General features: G+C 39.2%; 1 protein-coding gene across 1 annotated transcript in view; it reads right to left on the minus strand.

Annotated features, from left to right (window-relative positions):
* Positions 1-2,414: 2,414 nt before the first annotated feature.
* LOC144062848 (BMP/retinoic acid-inducible neural-specific protein 3-like) overlaps positions 2,415-19,013 on the minus strand; it is a 45,667-nt gene continuing 29,068 nt past the window's right edge. Inside the window, exons 5-8 of the mRNA XM_077584607.1 lie at positions 13,288-13,393; positions 12,654-12,890; positions 8,491-8,713; positions 2,415-6,678 (exon numbers count right to left, since the gene is read on the minus strand). Of these exons, the coding sequence (XP_077440733.1) occupies positions 5,562-6,678; positions 8,491-8,713; positions 12,654-12,890; positions 13,288-13,393 (1,683 nt within the window). The 3' untranslated portion in view covers positions 2,415-5,561. The remainder of the gene's footprint in view (positions 6,679-8,490; positions 8,714-12,653; positions 12,891-13,287; positions 13,394-19,013) is intronic.

Here is a 19,013-nt window from a genome sequence, read left to right on the forward strand (position 1 = left end):
CCTAATATATATATATATATATATATATATATATTCTAATATGTGGCCCTAATATATATATATATATATATATATATATATATATTAGGGCCACATATTAGAACTTCAGACATTTTAGGCAGTGCACAGGCTCTTTTGTCTCAAATGGCCCATCCTCAATTGTATGAGAATCATTAGTTTTGCTGAGCCCTTATCATTATCGTGTTATCGCACCAGAAACTCCTCTCCCACCTCCAATCCTCCGTTGCGCCCTCTTTGATGTGCTCACTTCACGTTTCAATTTTCTTCTGCCCGGGATTCGCCATCATCCATTTCTTTACTGCCGGTGACATTGTCTTCATCTGCACCATATAGTGTGTGTGTCGTTTTTTGCACTTACGGTCTCTTTCTCAGCATATATGATCTTTTCCACCATCTAAACTTCCCCAACCAAATTAACGTTTCCTCGGCATAGTGTGGATTTGTTCTCATCTCTATCATGTCTATATCTGGATCTTTATTTTCTCACCAACCGTCTTTTGTCCTCGCTACCTCACTAAACCCAACTATACTTCTCCGCCTCTATCAGGGATAGCTAGACTGTCACCCACAAGCTCTGTTTAATCACTCAGGCAACCGGAGAGTCCGGTAGCTGGCTGTCAGGTTCCTCGGCACAAAAAGCAAGAGCAATAGGCGTAGGGAGAAAAGATGGTAGAAAAAGTGGTGAGGAGGCGTATTCATTAGGAATCCAGGTATATAAGGAAACTTCTTTTTTTCAAACCAAAAGGTAATTTGTTTCATTTTAGCAATATTAAACGATTTCACGCTAATCACCAATCTCTGTGTTTTGCTCAGGAAAATGAAATTCATTTTTAATATCATTAATGCATTTTGGAGCAAACTGTAAATTTTTGAACCTGGAATGCCAGAATTTCATTAGCAAAATCAATGACCAATTATCAATCGTCACCAAAATTAATTATTTAGTTTTTTTCCCCAACACAAGTTATATCTGTTTCATCAAATTCATGTATATATGTGTAGAACCTAAAGAGAGTCAAAATCATCTCGTTTCATGCAGTTCAACCATTTGAATTATTTTCCCGTGTATTTGCAGTGTTTACGGTTTTATTAGTGCGGTGATGTTAGGCATTATCTGAAAACACAATTAATCTATTGCTGAATTAAGTTGAGTGTGACCAATGTTGCATCACACTGATAAAGCTGACTAAATTAATTGACTAAATCAGTTGGAAGCCTCTTATTAACGCAGAGAAGCTACATGCTAATGACCTGTTGTAAGCAAGTCATGTGAAGATCAAATGGTGAAAAGAAGCACAAAAGAAACAAACAGGATTTTCATTTTTTTCCCCCATGTTATTATGATTATCACCATTGTGATTTGCAAAATTAATGTCACCAAAGTAACAATGAGTGAGGTTATTTGTCCTTCAAAAAAAGTGAACGATGGAGATACCGGTCAAAACATCAAATTAATACAAGGCTTGATTTTTTCTTTTTCTTTGCAAAGTGGTTGTGCAAATACATTTTTCCATTTATAATTTTGTGGAGCAATTCTTTTATTGATTTTTTTTCCATTTTAAGTTTTATTTAACAATAAAAATAAGAAAATAGATTATTTTTCGTTTTTTTTTAATATAAGCAACAGCTTTTATTTCTTAAATTTATATTTTATAAAACTGCTATGCGAAACTGGGCCTTAATGGGGTGTGGTGGGGAGTAAATTTTTCCATTTCATTGTATTGTACACATGCTTTCTTTTGTTGAACATATTCACACAGAGACAATGATACTTTGTAAGAGGATCAAATTAACACATTACAGCTCAATAAATTTCATTAAGCTGCCTACACCGTACACCCCCACTGTGCTCCTAAAATCTGTTACTTTACTATCAGCAGGAATATATGATTTCTTTCCTGTAGTGAAAAGAAGAAAAAAGAAAAAGAAAAGAACAGCTGTTGTCACTGAGAGAGTAGACTTGTCAGTGCTGACATCCTTGCTATTTGGAGGAACGTACTCAGGTGCGATGGCTGGCAGTCTCTGGTGTTTACAAGGGAACATCATTAGCCCGGCCATCTCACAGCCTTGAAATTTCATAAATCCACAGTAATGAACTGAATCCCCAAACTTCCCCTGCTGCAGCGCCCGCATTAATCCAAACACTCAAACTCTGCAGCCGGAGTCCCTCCACTCATTAAGCATGGCAGATTTCAAGATAGGAATAATGAGCAAGCGCCCGCAAGTCAGGACATATATTCAAGAGGAAATAACAGGAGGGAAGGCAGAGACAGAGTGAGAGTGAGAAACTTACCTGTACTCGGATGACTACACCGTATTTTGTTTCCTGCCTGGAAACATAAATGCTAAATGTGCTGTATAAACTAATGTATGTCACAAGGGGCAAACAAAACTGATGCAGAGAAGCTACCCGTGGGCAGTATTTTATTTTGAAATGGCTTGGTCGGAACCAACAAAAAGCCAAAAAATGGTCACAATAACGCCTAGGGGTTAAAAGGATGTTGTGGAAAAATATTTGAACTGATGCGAAGGTTGTGGACTAACGTGGGAACATATTTGATAACAAAATGTTTATTTGAAAAAAAAAATGCCTCAGAATAGCATGAGGGGCATCAGATTGAATTTCCAAATGCACCCTAGTTGATAAATGAAAAAAAAGAACACATCAAACGGATATCCTTGGTGGTTTATGCAGATTGCAGGCACAAACCTAACATACAAATGGTGGTGAGAAGAAAATTGGGTAATTTTGCACATATGCTGAATTTGTGTGCAGAGTAAGAACATTTGTTTGCATTTATTAGTGAATGAGGTGTCCAAAGAATAAAAAAAATGTCACAGAAAAAATATACATAAATATTACATATGTATACCAAAATCCATCCATTTTCCACACCACGTCCTGTTTCAGGTAGCAAAATTTGGACCTTGGGTTTCAAACCCAGGTTAAGAATCACTGAGATGGATTGATCATTGGAAGAAAAACAAACAAACAAACACGCCTACTGTGTAAATATTATGGCCCAACAGGAATTTGATGTCGTACATTATCAGGTCTAACTTGATGAATATGATGATTAAGGTAAAAAAGAAAAAAAGTTCACTTTGCATGACACGCCCGAGCAGAAGTTGGCAGAGTTGATTGAGGTACGCATTTGCATTTGGCCGGCCAAATCACTATTTTTATAGAGCCTCTTTGCAATTACGCATTCCTCCATGTTAATGGAACTTTCAGATGAAATGAGTTCTTTATGTGCGCTGATGCTCCTAGTCCATTAATTTCTTTTTATTTTTTTATTTTTTTATTGCTGATAAATTAGATTCACTTACTCCCTCTGGTTAAGGGATATTATGTGCTTTTGTTGTCAAAATATTCTGCTCAGGTACAACAGGAAGGCCATTGGCGTGTAGGTTGTTTCTGTCCTATTTAGCTGCTGACATTTGATGACTAATTTCATCTAAGTTCTTCTAAAAGTCAGATTTTGCATTGTATTGGGACACCTTTGCTGGCTACGGTTTGAGGAGATGTGGTCTCTGAGGAGCTGACATTATGAGATTTGTGTGGATATTTTTCTACTTTATCTTTGAGCTTTATGCTACAGGGAAATAATTAGATGGCATTATTCAGTTAGGTACCCAAAAATATGCCTACGTGCTGTATTGTCCAGCATGGCTGGAACAAAAATAACTGCAATTACCTTTTAGAATAATTATCTGAATACAGGACATGGTTTTGGTATTCCCAGTGATAGTTTTCTAAAGCTGGAAGGCATTAGCAAATGTAAATTCCAGAGGTTAATCATTACTGCACAGTCCCCAGTCAGTTAATGAAAGAACAGATGTTCTATAAACTCCAAATATGTCATATACAATTTGCAAAATGAATATTCCGAAAGATTATTAGCGTCCCCACAAGAAACATTATCTACAGAATACAGATCACACGTAAAACGTTTTTTTTTATTTAGTGTATTAACAAATTTTATAATACAATTTTATACGCAGCATTTTCCCCAACAAACAACAATTTTATAAAAATAAACACACATGTAACGTATTGTGATCATGGTGTACTTTTAACAACCCTAGTGGAATACATGTTATTTCTTGAATATATTCTGTTCATACAAATATGTGTAAGAGTTTCCCCTATTTAAAAAAAAAAAAAAAATCACAGGAAAGTCTGAAAACAGGGAGCTGCCAATCAAGTCTCAAGTTCAAATAAAAGGTCAGCGTATATCGGCAATAAACTTTTGTCTTAACCGCAAAGTACAGGCTGCAAAACACAACAACAAAAATATAATATATGCTGGTGCAAAAATATTGGTGAGAGCGTTACATTGTTTGAACCTTAAAGTATCACACCATGAAAATTCATTCGACTAGGCAGTGTGTATAAATGCGTACGGTAACCGAATCATACTTGGAAAATATTAGTTTTAATTTGATGTCTTAAGCGATACCTCTTCATATTCGATCTAAAGAACAAACATTAGTGTTACTTCACGTACAAAACTCATCATGCCCTCTTCATATTCGGAAAACATTAAAATGATCGCCCCGTGATTTTGGATTTTATAGCCGCTGCAAGATGGTGAGAGGCAACTTTGGCATCCGTCCCGTACATAAATAATTTTTGTTGCGGATCGATGACGGTTTTTGGAGGTAGAGCTTTTCATAGATCCCTTTTGGAGGCTCGCAGGCTGGCTTCATTCGCCAGCACTGCTGCTGGAAATGTCTTGCTTTTTTATCTTCTTACTCACAGTAAGAACATGAAACCTGACGGTTCGGAGTGCTATCCAAATGATGGCAATACTTGATGAAGACATACAGCATTTTTGTAGCAAACAAGAAACGGTTAAAAAATGAACAGTCCCACGTTACAGAACGTTCCGTCACAGTGATTACATGTACTGCTCAAAACTAGTAAAGATCATTTTGATACTGTTAGAAGACTATCTTTGTCTGCCTATTTTACAGAATATTCTGGACACGAGCAAGTTTACAGACAATTGGCTGCAGTTCCTCTCGCTAGTGTGTCTTTTCAGCGGACTCCTATCATTCTTATACTATCTTGAAAAAGTATTACAACGCCTCCAATCTGGGCAGAAGACTGTCAACAATACTTAACCAGTTTATAAATTGTTTCATGCAATGATTTGATGTTTGTACTAATAATTTTAATACAGACTGCCTAATTGAATAAACAACGATGAATTTTCAGTGGTGTGTAACTTTAACAAAAGGCTTTTGTTTGAGTTATTGAAATTTGTGCACTTGTGTTGAAAACTGAAAAAGGATCACACAGTTTGATTATATTGTAACTATGTATAAGTCCCGGCCTATTTAAAAAAAGAAAAGAAAGAGTGAACGCTGATATTCTAATGTTGTACATTTCTATGAAGGCTCAAAGTGCACTCTTGAGATTCATGATGACATTGAGGAACGTCCCTCAAACATCCAGAAATGCTCTTAACCATCATCAGGAGTGTGCGCGATAACAGGTTCCCATCTGCGCAGTCTGGCCCCCTGCCCATCTCTTAGCTACATAATTTGGTCGTCTCGTATTCCATGGAGTTGGGCTGCTTGGCGCTGAACGTCTGCAGCGCGGCCTGGATCCTGGCGACGTCCGTTGTGGACAGTTTGAGCCGATGCCGCAGCAAACAAGAGAAGAGGTCCAAAGGCTGCGCTCCGGGCGGGGAAAGCCTGTTTACCCGATCCCGGATCTCAAGCAGCTGAAGCAGGGCGGAGTCTTGTGATCCCTGAGTGTACGGGTAGTCCAGCTGCAAAATCAAGTCCTGGATGGCATCCGGGTCAAAGTGCATACTGTAGCCATACACCTGTATGTTGTTTATTTTCATGTAGCCAAGATTTTGCCCTGGTTCCAAGTACTCCAACGGTTCATAATACACCGTTCCATTTCCGGTACTTGAAGGGCCCCTGATCCGACTCCGTAAGTAAAAGTGGATGGTCTCAAAAAAGGTTTTCCACTTGTTGCCCAAAGTCAAAGTCCAGTTATAACAGTCATGAGGAAGCTCTAATTTAGTCCTCTCCCAGTCAGGGTAGTTGTTTTGGTCAGTCGGCATGATCCAACTCTCCGAGTGACTCCCCCCAAACGGATTTATGTAGACGGACAGCATGGGGTCCACTGTGATGTTCTTTGTAAGGCAAATCTGAAGAGAAATCCCCAACAGCATGTGAACATGGTTTGACTTGTATTTGTTACTTTTCAGAGTCAGCAGCATCCGCTTTCGCCATGACGGGTCAAACCAGTTATTTAGCCTGACATCGTTGCTGACGAAGATCCCGTGGATGCTGATGCGCTCGTCACGTTTTTGCAGGAGGAAGCGTAACTCCAAGTCCTGCAGGTCCGCCTCGAAGCCGATGTAATGGTCGATGGAGTCCGGGACTTCGTTGCGACACGTGCCCTGACTGAGCATGTAACCCGGGTTGCACGTGGCACAGCGGGAACGGTTCTCGTAGGAACAGGAGCCGCAGGAGGTGCCCTCGCCCACCGTGCAGGGAATCACACTCTGGCAGGGTCGGTGCTCGTAGGGGCACGAGCAACTGCGCGTCCCCTCCAAGTATGAGCCAATGTGATTGTTTTCACTGCAGTACATGATGGAGAGGATGTAGTTCAACCAGTAGGTCACGGGTCTGGAACAGAGGCACAGGTATGTCAGAGAGGTGCTTCCGTTTTCAGAAACGATAACAATATCGTCGTCGTCATGTCACAATATTAAAAGTAGCACATCTAATAAAAAGGTGAGGCTGCATTTAATTCATGTAGTTTTAGCACCCTCTGGTCGTAAGTTAAATAGTGCAGCTTAATTTTAATTAGGGATGTTTTGACCACTGTGGGGGTTACCAATCCAATAAATCAGTCATACCAGCAAATAGTTTTCAACACCTCCATCAAAAAAAAAGATGTAACTAATATGAAAACCATCAAGCTATTTGTTGTGGTTGCAACTGTGACAAGATGGAAAATCAATCAGATCTAGTGCATCGACTGGAACCGATAGGACCATTTGGAATGTTCCCACTCTCTTGACTAAAATCAGATGGGATGGGCTCCAGATTACCTGTGACCATAATAGGTGGTATAGAAAATTGATTGAGGTATAGTCTGGGGAAAAAACATTGTCTAATTACTGTAACTCTGAACAGCGCAAATAGCTTTAACTCTAGTGTCAACAAAACTAATGAATAAGCAAGCAAATTGAATTGATGAAAATGTAATGTGTTTTAGATTTGTTAGAAAACAAAATCAAATTAATCCAATTATGTTGTCAGTCAGTGCAGTAAAAGTTTTGACGTTTCCTCCGAAAGCCATCTGTTTGTCATGCGCATCTCATTGCAGCGGAAGCTGCTGCGCGCAGCAGGTGAGAAGGAGCTGTTCCGCCATGCGGATGCACACCACGTCAGCGGGACATGTCAAGTGTCATGGAGACGCAGTTTGAACGACGGGCAAAGCAAAAGCTGAGTCCTCATGCTGCTTTCTAGTCATTGCCACGAACGGCTCTCTTCACATCGATCACTACTATCATTTCAATTCATGGAAAGCAATTATGAGTATGAATATTACTTTAAAAAATGTATTATTATTATTATTTAAAAAAAAAAAATACTTTTTATTATTATTATTTTTAAATAAAGTAAAATAATGTAATTCATATGAATTGTGTGCTGTTATTTTAGAAATTAAAGACAATTACTACGTTTACATGCAGTCAATCCTGTCCGCTATCATTTATTTTTTTCTTCTAAAGAATGAAATAAAATTTTGAATTGAATTTAATCCGATTAGTCGATTAATCGATTGAATAATCGGTAGATTAATCGATTCTAAAAATTGTTGATAGTGACAGCACTACGGTTGACATTTTTTAAATCAGCTTGAATTTAGGTCATGAACATTAAGAGCCTGCATTACTGCAAGGTTAGTCAAATATATTTTAACAAGCACTAAAAACATCACATTTTTGTTGGTGACATTTTAAAGGAAATGATGTGAGTGGGAAAAAAAAAGCCTGAGGAGGCAACTGTACCTGCTAAAAATCACAGTGAATTATTATTTGGTTTGTCACTCAGAATAAAAATAAGAAATAATCCAGAACATCCTTTGCGTCATTAATTTGTTAATTTTCTTAAGCAAAAGGAATGACATGTAATACTTTGAGTACACGAGTATAGTCATCATCAACATCAGTTGCACCTTGAATATCAAAGGCCTTACACATTGTGCGTCGGATTAGCATAATGCCGAGTTCAGGCCATCACAAAAGTGCTGCGCGCAGAGCAGGCAGAAGAAAATAAATGAGCTGTGCCATTTTCACACTGCTTGAAAGGATATGCGATGTGGCTGCAGGCTTGAGAATTTGCGCTTCTTTCCTCGTAGACTGGCACAGACGCACGTGTCAAATGCAAGGTCAGCAGGAATGCTCGAACGGTAGCGCTGCTTCTCACCTCTCCCTCAGCATGATGATTTTGGGCTTGGTGTGGCACCTCTTGCTGAGGGTGAAGAGCTTGTTGGTGATGCGTCCGGATTTGCTCACAAGCTGCTGTGTGATGAGCTCCAGCTGTTTGTAGCGCTGATGAATTGCCGCTTCCGTTTTCCACAAGTACTCGATGGCGGATGTGTTCAAAGCGTACGATGTGGGAAGCCGTCGAACAAAGTTCTGGAACTCGTCTGGAAGGCAGGCAGATAAATGTGACCGTTCGTTTTATTCTTTATTTTTTTTTTCCCACACTGGAGCCTTCTCCGCTTTGCTCTAACTATATTTGGCTAATTTAATCAGACTAAATGAGAGAATCCCTTCAAGCGGGCCACACGGGCAGCTCCCAGGCTAACTGGAAGTGAAATTGTTTGATGCATATGATAATGAAAAACGGCAGAGCTAAATAAGGGCTTGGGGTATTTTTTTTCCCTCTTCTTTTATGAACAGCCAAAAGCTTTTCCAGAGCTTATTTCTTTTTGGAGAGAAAATAGGTTTGACATGGAGCATGAGGGATAGGAACTTACAGACTATCAAAATGAAAGCATAATTTAACATAAACAGATTACCACGTGTTAGTCAATAACAGTTTATTTATTCTCACTGATCTGAACGCCAGATGATGAGATGACAGCTTTGAAGGCCATCAGTCAAAGATTTTAAAGAGGAATAAATTGATTAATAATGTAATAAAATGTCTTCCCAAGTGAATGTTTGAGTTAAATATCCCTGTGGAGTCAACATTCACAAAAGGGTGTATTTTATTTTATATTTTAAAAGGCTTTCCTGGTACTTGAAAATAAAATGTTCAATATGACATTTAACAGCCTTTAAAAGCAAAGAAAAATGAAACTGTAGTCAACGTTAGATTTCGGAAGAATTTGAACCGAGCCTAGCATATACAAGATGAACAATAGGGGTCCATGAATTGATCCTTGAGGGACCCCGTACTGTATACCATGGCCATTCAACCAGATTAAGAGGGGAGAGCGGATACGTCAATTTGTTTTGTTTGAACTCTTAGCCGATGAATTGCATCGGAATATTTACGAGAGGGTGACGTGGGGCCTCGTAAGCATTTCCTGAAATTTTATTCGAGCATTTACGGCTTACGCAGATTTGCGGGAGTTATGAAATAAATGACACAATTGACTACGGCGCGGGAGGAATTTGAAACAGTGTAACGAGTCCACGGTGACATATTGTTAAGAAATATTAAAAGTTTGTAGACAATGAGGATGTTAAAAAATTTGACGGCTTTGTAACGGACCACTCGATACCTCGAGGTTATTACAACTGCGCACATGCGACACAGTTGTTTGCTGAATTTAAAAATATATATATATTGAAGGTTTATAATGTTTTTGGATTAAATGATGTTTCTATCTGCTTCAGGAGCTGAGATAATAATTATTTAGTGGGCCTTGGCAACATTGTTGAATTTCCAGGAAAACTTCAGGTTTTCGGGGGGTGACTCTTAAGTCACATAGATCCTCCCTAAAAATGGCTATTATTATTATTATTGCATTTGTTAGACGACTATTTCTTAAACTTTTCTTCTCAAGGCCCAAATTAGAAATTTGATTCTATCCTGGGACAGATAGTTGTGAAAATACATTTGTAACATTGACATGCACAGTGAACGATGGTATACCGCTAATTTACTCACATTTAGACCTAAACTTGTAGGACATAATATAAATTAAATTAATCTCTTCCACAGGAAAAAATCGTCTGTATCATGAAATCTATCTCAAGATATTTTTTTATACCGACCGACTTCGATCTATAAAGCTTGACTTCTCACAGTGCATTTGGGTCATTGCTATTCCACTTATTTCCTGTGGGTGGCAGTGTTTCAAACAATTGCTGACTGTCAAAAGTAATAAAGAAGAAGAAGACAATGTTGTAGCCGTCCGTGGGCTTAGAAAGCTATTGTTAAAAGCAACTCCAGGAGATGGCAATCACTCCTTGTATTTCCTTATAAATCGTTCAACTAACGACAACACCGAGAAATAATGCTAGAAATATTGCTGTTTTAGTTTCTTTAAAGGGATTTGTTGACAAAAGGAATATACACAGTGCGATTAGACATGTCCCTTCTACTTTCCATTCAAGAAATGCCTCACGAGGGCTTGCCTCAGTGGTCTAAGCACCGTGCTTGACGGGACTGAAATACAGCCAGGGAGCGCTTGTGCCATGTCGTTTCCTCACATTTTATTTGACTTTTTACTTGCGCCAGTAACAACTGCTACACATGTTGCCAGGGTTATACTGAAAATGGAAGAACATACACATTTTCCTTTGTGCCCAAGACTGAATTTGGTAAGTAGAAACTCTCATCAAAATAGTGTTTGAAAGGGACCAAGAGACCTCAAAAACTGTTCATCTAACCTCAATTTAAGAAAACACACACATGCAAATACACACAATCTAGCAATTCAGCCAAATGATTATACCAGGTATTGGCTTTTTTGTTTGTTTGTAAATCTAGAAAATTCTTTAAAACATTTTTGATAAACATCCAGGGTCGAATACACTAAAGGTTTTTTTGTGTCTTTTGTGAGAGCAAACATAATCTCGCCTCGTTGGGCCGCTGGTATTTGCGCATATTTAAATGATATGATTTACATATATATTTGGCAGAGAAATTGCCCACCTCTGTAATGACCCTCATTGATAAATAGCCTTCTAATTCACTAACAACAGCGCTAATTGCCACACAAGATCGGTGCAATGCATGATGCAGTTCACTGCAAAGATCGATTTTGGAGAAAGGTAACTATATATAATCCACAAAAATCATCTAAGATTTACCTGATTACTTTAGACTGCAAAGGAATTATCTAAATAAATTTAACTTATACTATCTATTATGTAACAGTCAAAAGTGTTACCGATAAAAACTGAAAAAAACATGCAAAGAAAAATGTAGGAAAATATACCGTGATGTCATCGGCCAGCGGAAGTCTTCAGCCCAGAGGAGGAATGATTTGCATTTTCTAGCTAAACAGCCAATCAGAGCGATCTTCATTTTGTATACTGCAATTGGCACAAACCATGTCTAAAAAGTACAATGACTCTTACTTATTCACAATTATAAACACCTGCTTTTAATTAGAGTTGTCCCTGCTTGTATTTTTAAGATGTCGACTTTATTTTACGTACGTGAAATACTGTAGTTTGTAAGTATTTGAATACGTACTTATGTATTTAGTACATATTTTCATTTACGCACGTGAGTACGTAGGGTTTCTCACTCATGAAGACTCTTTCAACAAATTTTCTTTATGATTAAATCATTTCATTCTCCTTTAGTAATGTGATCATTTGTGGTCGTTCATAACATGTTACGTTCCTACATTGTACTTTTGAGTAGTAGTGTACTAAGAAATTGTGAGTACCGGTATTTTACCCAATTTTGATTAGTGATGGGTTGTAGAACCAGAAATGTTAGGTAAACTCTACAAAACATATTTAAGTGTTTCATAATTACTGATTTAATGTGATGCGAATTATGACCTTAAATTTATTGGGTAAATTCTATAGGTTTTATAGAAAGTGTTATAGAAACTATTTTAACCCTGGAGAACCCAAGAACCCTTTTCTTCTTTGGAAAATTATGAATTATACATTAAATGACTGCTATAAATTCACTGAACACCAAAATATATGTTTTTTCAATTTTAACCCTTTATTCCCTAATTTAGGATTAGGACGAAAATTGACCCTTTTGGGATTTAGGGGTATCGTTTCGAAAAATCTGAAAAACAAAAACTGTCAGTAAACTATTTAGAATTTAAGAAAATAATCAATCAAATACACAGCTACATTGAACAATATACTTTTTTTGTTTTATCTGTTGCATTTTAGAACTGGATTTTGAATGTACAAACACACTTTGGCCAATGGAAACAAGAACACAGGGACAAAATCACTGCTGGAAAAAAAAAAGAAGGTCTTTGTTATTTGAGTAGCAGAATTTATAGGGGCCAAATTTGACCCCGTGGGTTCTCCAGGGTTAAACAAAACAACCAACCATTCCAAAAAAAAAAAAAAAAAAAAGCATGACAAGATTGTCCATTTGTTCAGCAAAAGGTCGAATACACAGAACGAGAAAGTGAAAACACTGACCTGACTCCTCAAAGTCTCGGTTGGCCGTATTCCAAGACTCTTGAATTTGCAGCAAACTGGCTTCCATAGACCTCAAATCTAAGTCGGGGCAATTACACCGTGGGTAGTCGGCGGTGCACTGACACCAGCAGTCATTGTTCCGGCACACAAATTGGCCCTCCTCATTACATCCGATGTAGCTGAGCGCTGCCTGCACAAACTTGTCCCGCAGATATTCTGGCAGGATCGCGTGAAGGCCTGAGTCAGGGAAGACGACATCATGTCACACAACCATAACCACGCAAATATAGCAAACGTTGCTGAAATACGGTTCGTTTGAATTTGAACGGTCCATCTGCAAAGCATTCATATTCTCTTGTGTTCTGACATACTTAACATGTTCTTTGCATTAGCATGCAATATGCTGATTGAACGTTTTTATTTTTGCTTCGCATTTCTGCCGCTTTTGTTCTCAGTCATTACTGCCTGGTTTACACTTCAAAGACCTCCAAATAAGGATTGTTAAAAAAATAAAAATAAAAGGGACTGAAGCTAGATTCTGACACTCTTGTGCAGCAGTTATGAGTTTGGCAGAAAAGCAACAATGTGACAATTCCATCAGAAATCGTGCGAGTTCAATTATGAATGGGCCAACCTTGCAAATGAATCTTGTTTTCAGGGCTCTGAACCAAAACGGAACTGACAGAGTCGAGGTTGTCATAGTTACTGCATCCAAGAGGGCCTGTCCTTGTTTCAGTCACCTAAACGGCGGAAAACAGAGATGCATAACAATAAGATCAAATGGAAAAGGAACACACCCAAAATATAATACACACTATAATAGGGGGGGGGGGGGGTTGAGAGCCCTCAAGGTAAAATACCATAAATGAGATTGCAAATCTCAATCGCAATCTTAAACTATCATTCTTGAAGAGTTAATGCGTTCACTTAGTCGACCCTTTTGCAAATCATATCAAGGGTAATGTTTTTTTATGAGCGTGCGCTGCAAATCAACTTTGGAGGTGACTTGTACTACTGCCACTCAAAGACCACATTGTGAGGCGATCTCGCTATTATTCGATGGGCATACAAAGTCACTGGATTTTGGAAATTGAACGCACTATCAAAGAAGCAGAACCAAAATATCCCAAACAGCGAGTAAGCTGGTCATGCAAGAACCGGAATGTTTTCAGCTTCCAGTAACGGGAATGGACTGGCACAAATAATTGGCTCTGGCGTTTTGACTTTTTTTTGACCCGATTCCTGACCACCCTTGGCTACCACATAGCTCTACCAACTCATGTGTATTGATTGGTTCAGTGTGCTCTCCATATTGTAAATGGATTCATGGGCTGTTCTAAATTGTGGGTCGACCCAACGGGCATCTGCCCTGTATACCAGATGGCCAATCCAGCCCGACCAGGAATTCAGATCCGACAAATCTCGACAAAAGAGATTTCAACACAACAACAGTTGAGCGAAATGGGCCTTTTGCCTAAAAAGAAAACCTTTTAGATTTTGAAGTTCAGCTCAAAAAATGGGAGCCAAAGAAGAAAGTGTTGCGTTGACATTTTGTTTAGTCTAACAACACAGGTAGAGATAAACAGTGTGGAAAGACAGCTTGCGTACAAAGACTTAAAAGAAGGTGATCATCTTCCTTTGTCACTCACTTGCCGGAGGCAACGCAGCCACATTTCAACTGAAGATATTGGAGTGTTTGTATGCTTGGATAAATCCGCCAAAAACAAATTCAGTCTGCACTTTTATTTGACGCTAGAGAAATAAGCAATTCCCCAGCACGATGATGAACCTGATTAATTTAGACGCATAACATTATCTGTTTTATTGGACTGCTGTGACCTGATATTTGATTTGGATTAAGTGATTTGTTTATCCGGGATAAAAAGATCCGCACCACTTAATTTGCATACATAGCTTGTTGGCTTTGCTTACATTGGCATAGCCTACTATGGGAAAAGTCAGTGCTAACCTGGACAGCAAATGATAATTAGGTAGGGACAATTTATGACATATTGAAAGAACATACAGTACAAGAACAATAAAGTCCGTCCGTCCGTCTTCAATTCCGCTTATCCGGGGTCGGGTCGCGGGGGCAGCAGCTTTAGCAGGGAAGCCCAGACTTCCCTCTCCCCAGCCACTTCACCCAGCTCCTCCGACGGGATCCCAAGGCGTTCCCAGGCCAGCCGAGAGACGTAGTCTCTCCAGCGTGTCCTGGGTCGTCCCCCGGGGCCTCCCGCCGGTAGGACATGCCCAGGGAGGCGTCCAGGAGGCATCCGAACCAGATGCCCGAGCCACCTCAACTGTTTCCTCTCAACGTGGAGGAGTAGCTGCTCGATGCTGAGTGCCTCCCGGATGACCGAGCTTCTCACCTTATCTCTAAGGGAGAGCCCGGCTACCCTGCGGAGGAAACTCATTTCGGCCGCTTGTATCCGGGACAGAATAATAAAGATTTTTTTAAAAGATACAAAAAACGCCTTAAAATGGTTCAACCATAAGCATGAGCGGCTGACTTGACTTCTGTTGGCAGCTTATTCCATTTGTGTGCAGCACAACAGGTAAATGCTGCTTTACCATGTTTTGGTTTGGCTTTATCTTCCATTAGCATTCATGTCTTGTATTCAGGATTTAAAACCATCCATTCTCTAAACTGCTTATCCTCACTCGAGTTTTGAGCGTGCCGGAGCCTGTCCCAGCTGTCATTGGGCATCACCTACCAACCTGTAGGCAAACTTCGGGCGGCCAAGCAGCGGTCCTGTGATGCCCTTCAGGTCATTTCAACACAAGGTGTTCAAAGGAATTGATGACAACAGATGTCAGGTCATACAGTCCCAAAACTTCCAGTTTCTTGGCAACTGGCAGAGGTTTTAAAGTAGGATGGGACTTCACACATTTCCAGAGATCTTTTGAAAATCTTGAGTGGTCACTGGAGGCAGCTGATAATTTAAGATTTTTAGTTAGGAGGATGAGATGCCACCCAGGTCGGCAAGCCTTACAAATCGGGAGCCGACTCACACCCAGCAGATTCGGTAGCAAGAGAGGCAGGAAGAGGTGTGATGGCGGCCGTCGGCGGTGTGATGGAGGTCATTGGTGGTTAGCGTGAGTGGGTGGTAGGTGCGAAAATCTCCTTTTCAAACCTGCAGTGGAAATGATTTACTGTCGGTCATCAGCTATGTTATTGTTCTACTCCGCTGCAGTTGGCGATCGCTTGCCACACGAACACAGAGTCGTTAGCGGGAAACTGTTTCCTCAGCTTATCTGCGTATCTGCTTTTGATGATTTCTTTTGTCAGCTGGTTTCTGGTCGGCTTTTATAAATCTCTGTTCGCACTTCTTTAGCCCAGTTGGCGAAGTTTGCCATTGAACCGCAACTTATTGTTATAGAATGTGTGGCGCATATTAATTGCGTCTTCACAAAAAACGGATGTTACAGTATCCGCATATTTCTCCAAACTGTCAGCTCGAGGAGCCCAAACAGTCCTGTAGCTAATTAGCCTTTGTAGATTTCGGCTTGTATTATAGTATTAAGTGGACATAATGCATATGTAGCGATCACATTGCACAAAATGTGTCTCAAGTAAAGAATTCCAAGTCATTATTTGAGTAACAGTAAATAAGAACTATATCACCTAACCCACACATAACACATTGTCAGCTATATTTTATAACTGAATGTCTCGATGTGTTTTTTCCTCATTTAATGTACACATGACATAAAATGGAACGTATGCAACGGCAGAGTGAATATCAACCTGCTTTAATTGAGTACAAGATAATTGTGCTGACAAAATAGCCCACAGCTGCATTTAATGGCATATTTAATTACGCCTAAAGGTTGTTTCAGAATTTGCCATTTGCGATGCCAGTGTGTGTCCATCCATCCGTCCATCTATCCATCCATCCATCCATTTCCTGAACGGCTTATCCTCACGAGGGTCTATGTCATGATGTAAGCCAGAACAAAGGTACCCATGATGAATTGTGTCTTCAAAGACATTGCTGTATTGCGATGGGACCTTTAGGAACAGGATTGTTCAATGGCTTCATTAAAATGCATTCTTCCCCATTCATACGGAATTATTTATGAATATTGTAATAATTTTAAGTGGTTTGCATCACCTGTATATTTCTTCTCTAAAAGTTTTCTTCGGACAGTTGATTGTGATGTCACTTGACTGTTTGTCTTCAACAGCTCGTCATCAACTGCTTTTGATATCCTTGGCCGAAACCCAAAACCAAAAACAAGCACTATCTCATGTTTAAGCAATCAGTCTCAAAGGTTTAACACATCGAGATGTAAAAACCATCAAATAAAAGCTGGAATCTCATAATCATCTTTTGTTCTGAAACCCAAATATTGTATACAATACATACAAGAAATTGACTTACTTGGGAAAATCTATACGGGGCAATATAGCTTTATGGACTAGAGTTTTCAAGTTTTGAAATTTGGGTTTGCATTGACACTGTGTGTGTGCGTGCCCGCCTAGGCAGATGAAAAGCCCTCCACTGCCACATAATATCCAATTACTGTTGTGCGCCCAACCTCCCGCTGCTAGAGTATAAGTGCATTTGGCTTCAAAGTGCAGCTCACGGACGCAAAAAATCGTAAAACATGAATGCGCGAGCCTGCACGAGTGGAGGAGTTGAGAGACAAAAACGTGGAAAAAGTGCCGATTTCATTCAAATCTTCTGTGTAGATTTAATTTCGGAGTGAAAAGTGTTGACATGTCCCGTAGTTTAAAGTGGAAGTCAACCTTAAACATTTCTTGACAATAATATGTTAAAATTTGTGAAATAAGAGTTAAGAAGCAAAATCCAGTCGTTTTTATCAATATCAGAAGGCGGCTATTTTGCCACTTGCTGTCGACTGAAGATGACATCACAGTTGCTCAGGGCTCATGCAACGACCAATCACAGCTCACCTGTTTTCTGATGCTGCGCTGCGATTGGCTGTTACCTAAAGAGAGCTGAGCAACATTGATGTCATCTTCAGCCGACAGCAAGTGGCAAAATGGCCGCCCCCTGAGATGGATAAAAAAAAAAACGGCTGGATTTTGCTTCGTAACTCATATTCCACTAGCGCAATGTTAAACAGAATAAAAATATTTAGACGAGTGGCTGCATAGAACATCCATCAATCAATATTATTGTGGAAAACAATTTGGGGTTAACTTCCCCTTTCTATCTATCTATCTATCTATCTATCTATCTATCTATCTATCTATCTATCTATCTATCTATCTATCTATCTATCTATCTATCTATCTATCTATCTATCTATCTATCTATCTATCTATCTATCTATCCATCCATCCATCCAGCTAGCCAGCTATCTAGCTAGCTAGCTAGCTATTTATCTATCTAGGTATCTATCTATCCAAAGCATTTTTGTTGCTAATGTATAAATAATAAAAGAGTCGACTTTTGCCCAAGAAACGCTGTGTTGTATAATGTATAAATCAATGTTTCTAAAAACAAAAAAAACACATAGCAGATAAGAAAGTCCACGTATTACTCAATATTGCACCATACTTAGACGAAGAGTAGCCTGTGAGTCACTGGTGTAAGTCTTTGGCTTTGCCCCCGCAGTATTTAAACTGTTAACACGGTCCATTGAGACGCATTGCTCTGAGGCACATCCATTATTTAAAAATGAAAGAATTAGCCTAGTTATTATTATAAAAGCAGTTACACAAGTGTATTTTACTGATGAACATTTAGCCGTGCCACAAAACGCTCATGAATAATTCCACAAAAACAGCATAAAATGTCACTTACAAACGCTCGTGTAGTGAGACGTGTGCACTATTAACTTTAAAGCCCAGTACATTTTGCTTACTGGGAGAAAAAAGTAGAGAGGCTTTTAATAGTTCATGAAAAGCGTCGCTTAGTTCCAAATTGCCTCATTTCTACACCTTGAAGAGCTGTCATTTGCCTAATCACTGAAGCATACGAGACGCGCAAATCCACATTTGCATCTTGGATACAATTCTGCCTGTTTAGACGGTCTTTTAGAATTTTAAGAGCACTGGCTTACGCGCTAATGTCAAGCGGGGAGAGATAAGCTTTTCAAATACACACACAAATAAAGTGGGGTGGGTAGCATCAGAATGAGATTATTGGGCATTCTCCAAAGGGGGTTGGGGGTGGGGGGGGGTTACTACTGAAAGCCACAAGGGGGTAAATTGAAGTCTTTTATGTAAACAGGGAAATACATCACGTGGCAAATACATCATACCAATTCATTCTCTTTCAACTCGGATATCAAATCTTCATGTACGGTACAGTATTATTGCGTAATATAAAATAAAAGTCAAGCACATTGGCTAATAATTATAAATATTAATTAAGCACTTTGAGA

This window comes from Vanacampus margaritifer, chromosome 13 (assembly GCF_051991255.1).
Source record: "Vanacampus margaritifer isolate UIUO_Vmar chromosome 13, RoL_Vmar_1.0, whole genome shotgun sequence".
Classification (NCBI taxonomy): domain Eukaryota; kingdom Metazoa; phylum Chordata; class Actinopteri; order Syngnathiformes; family Syngnathidae; genus Vanacampus; species Vanacampus margaritifer.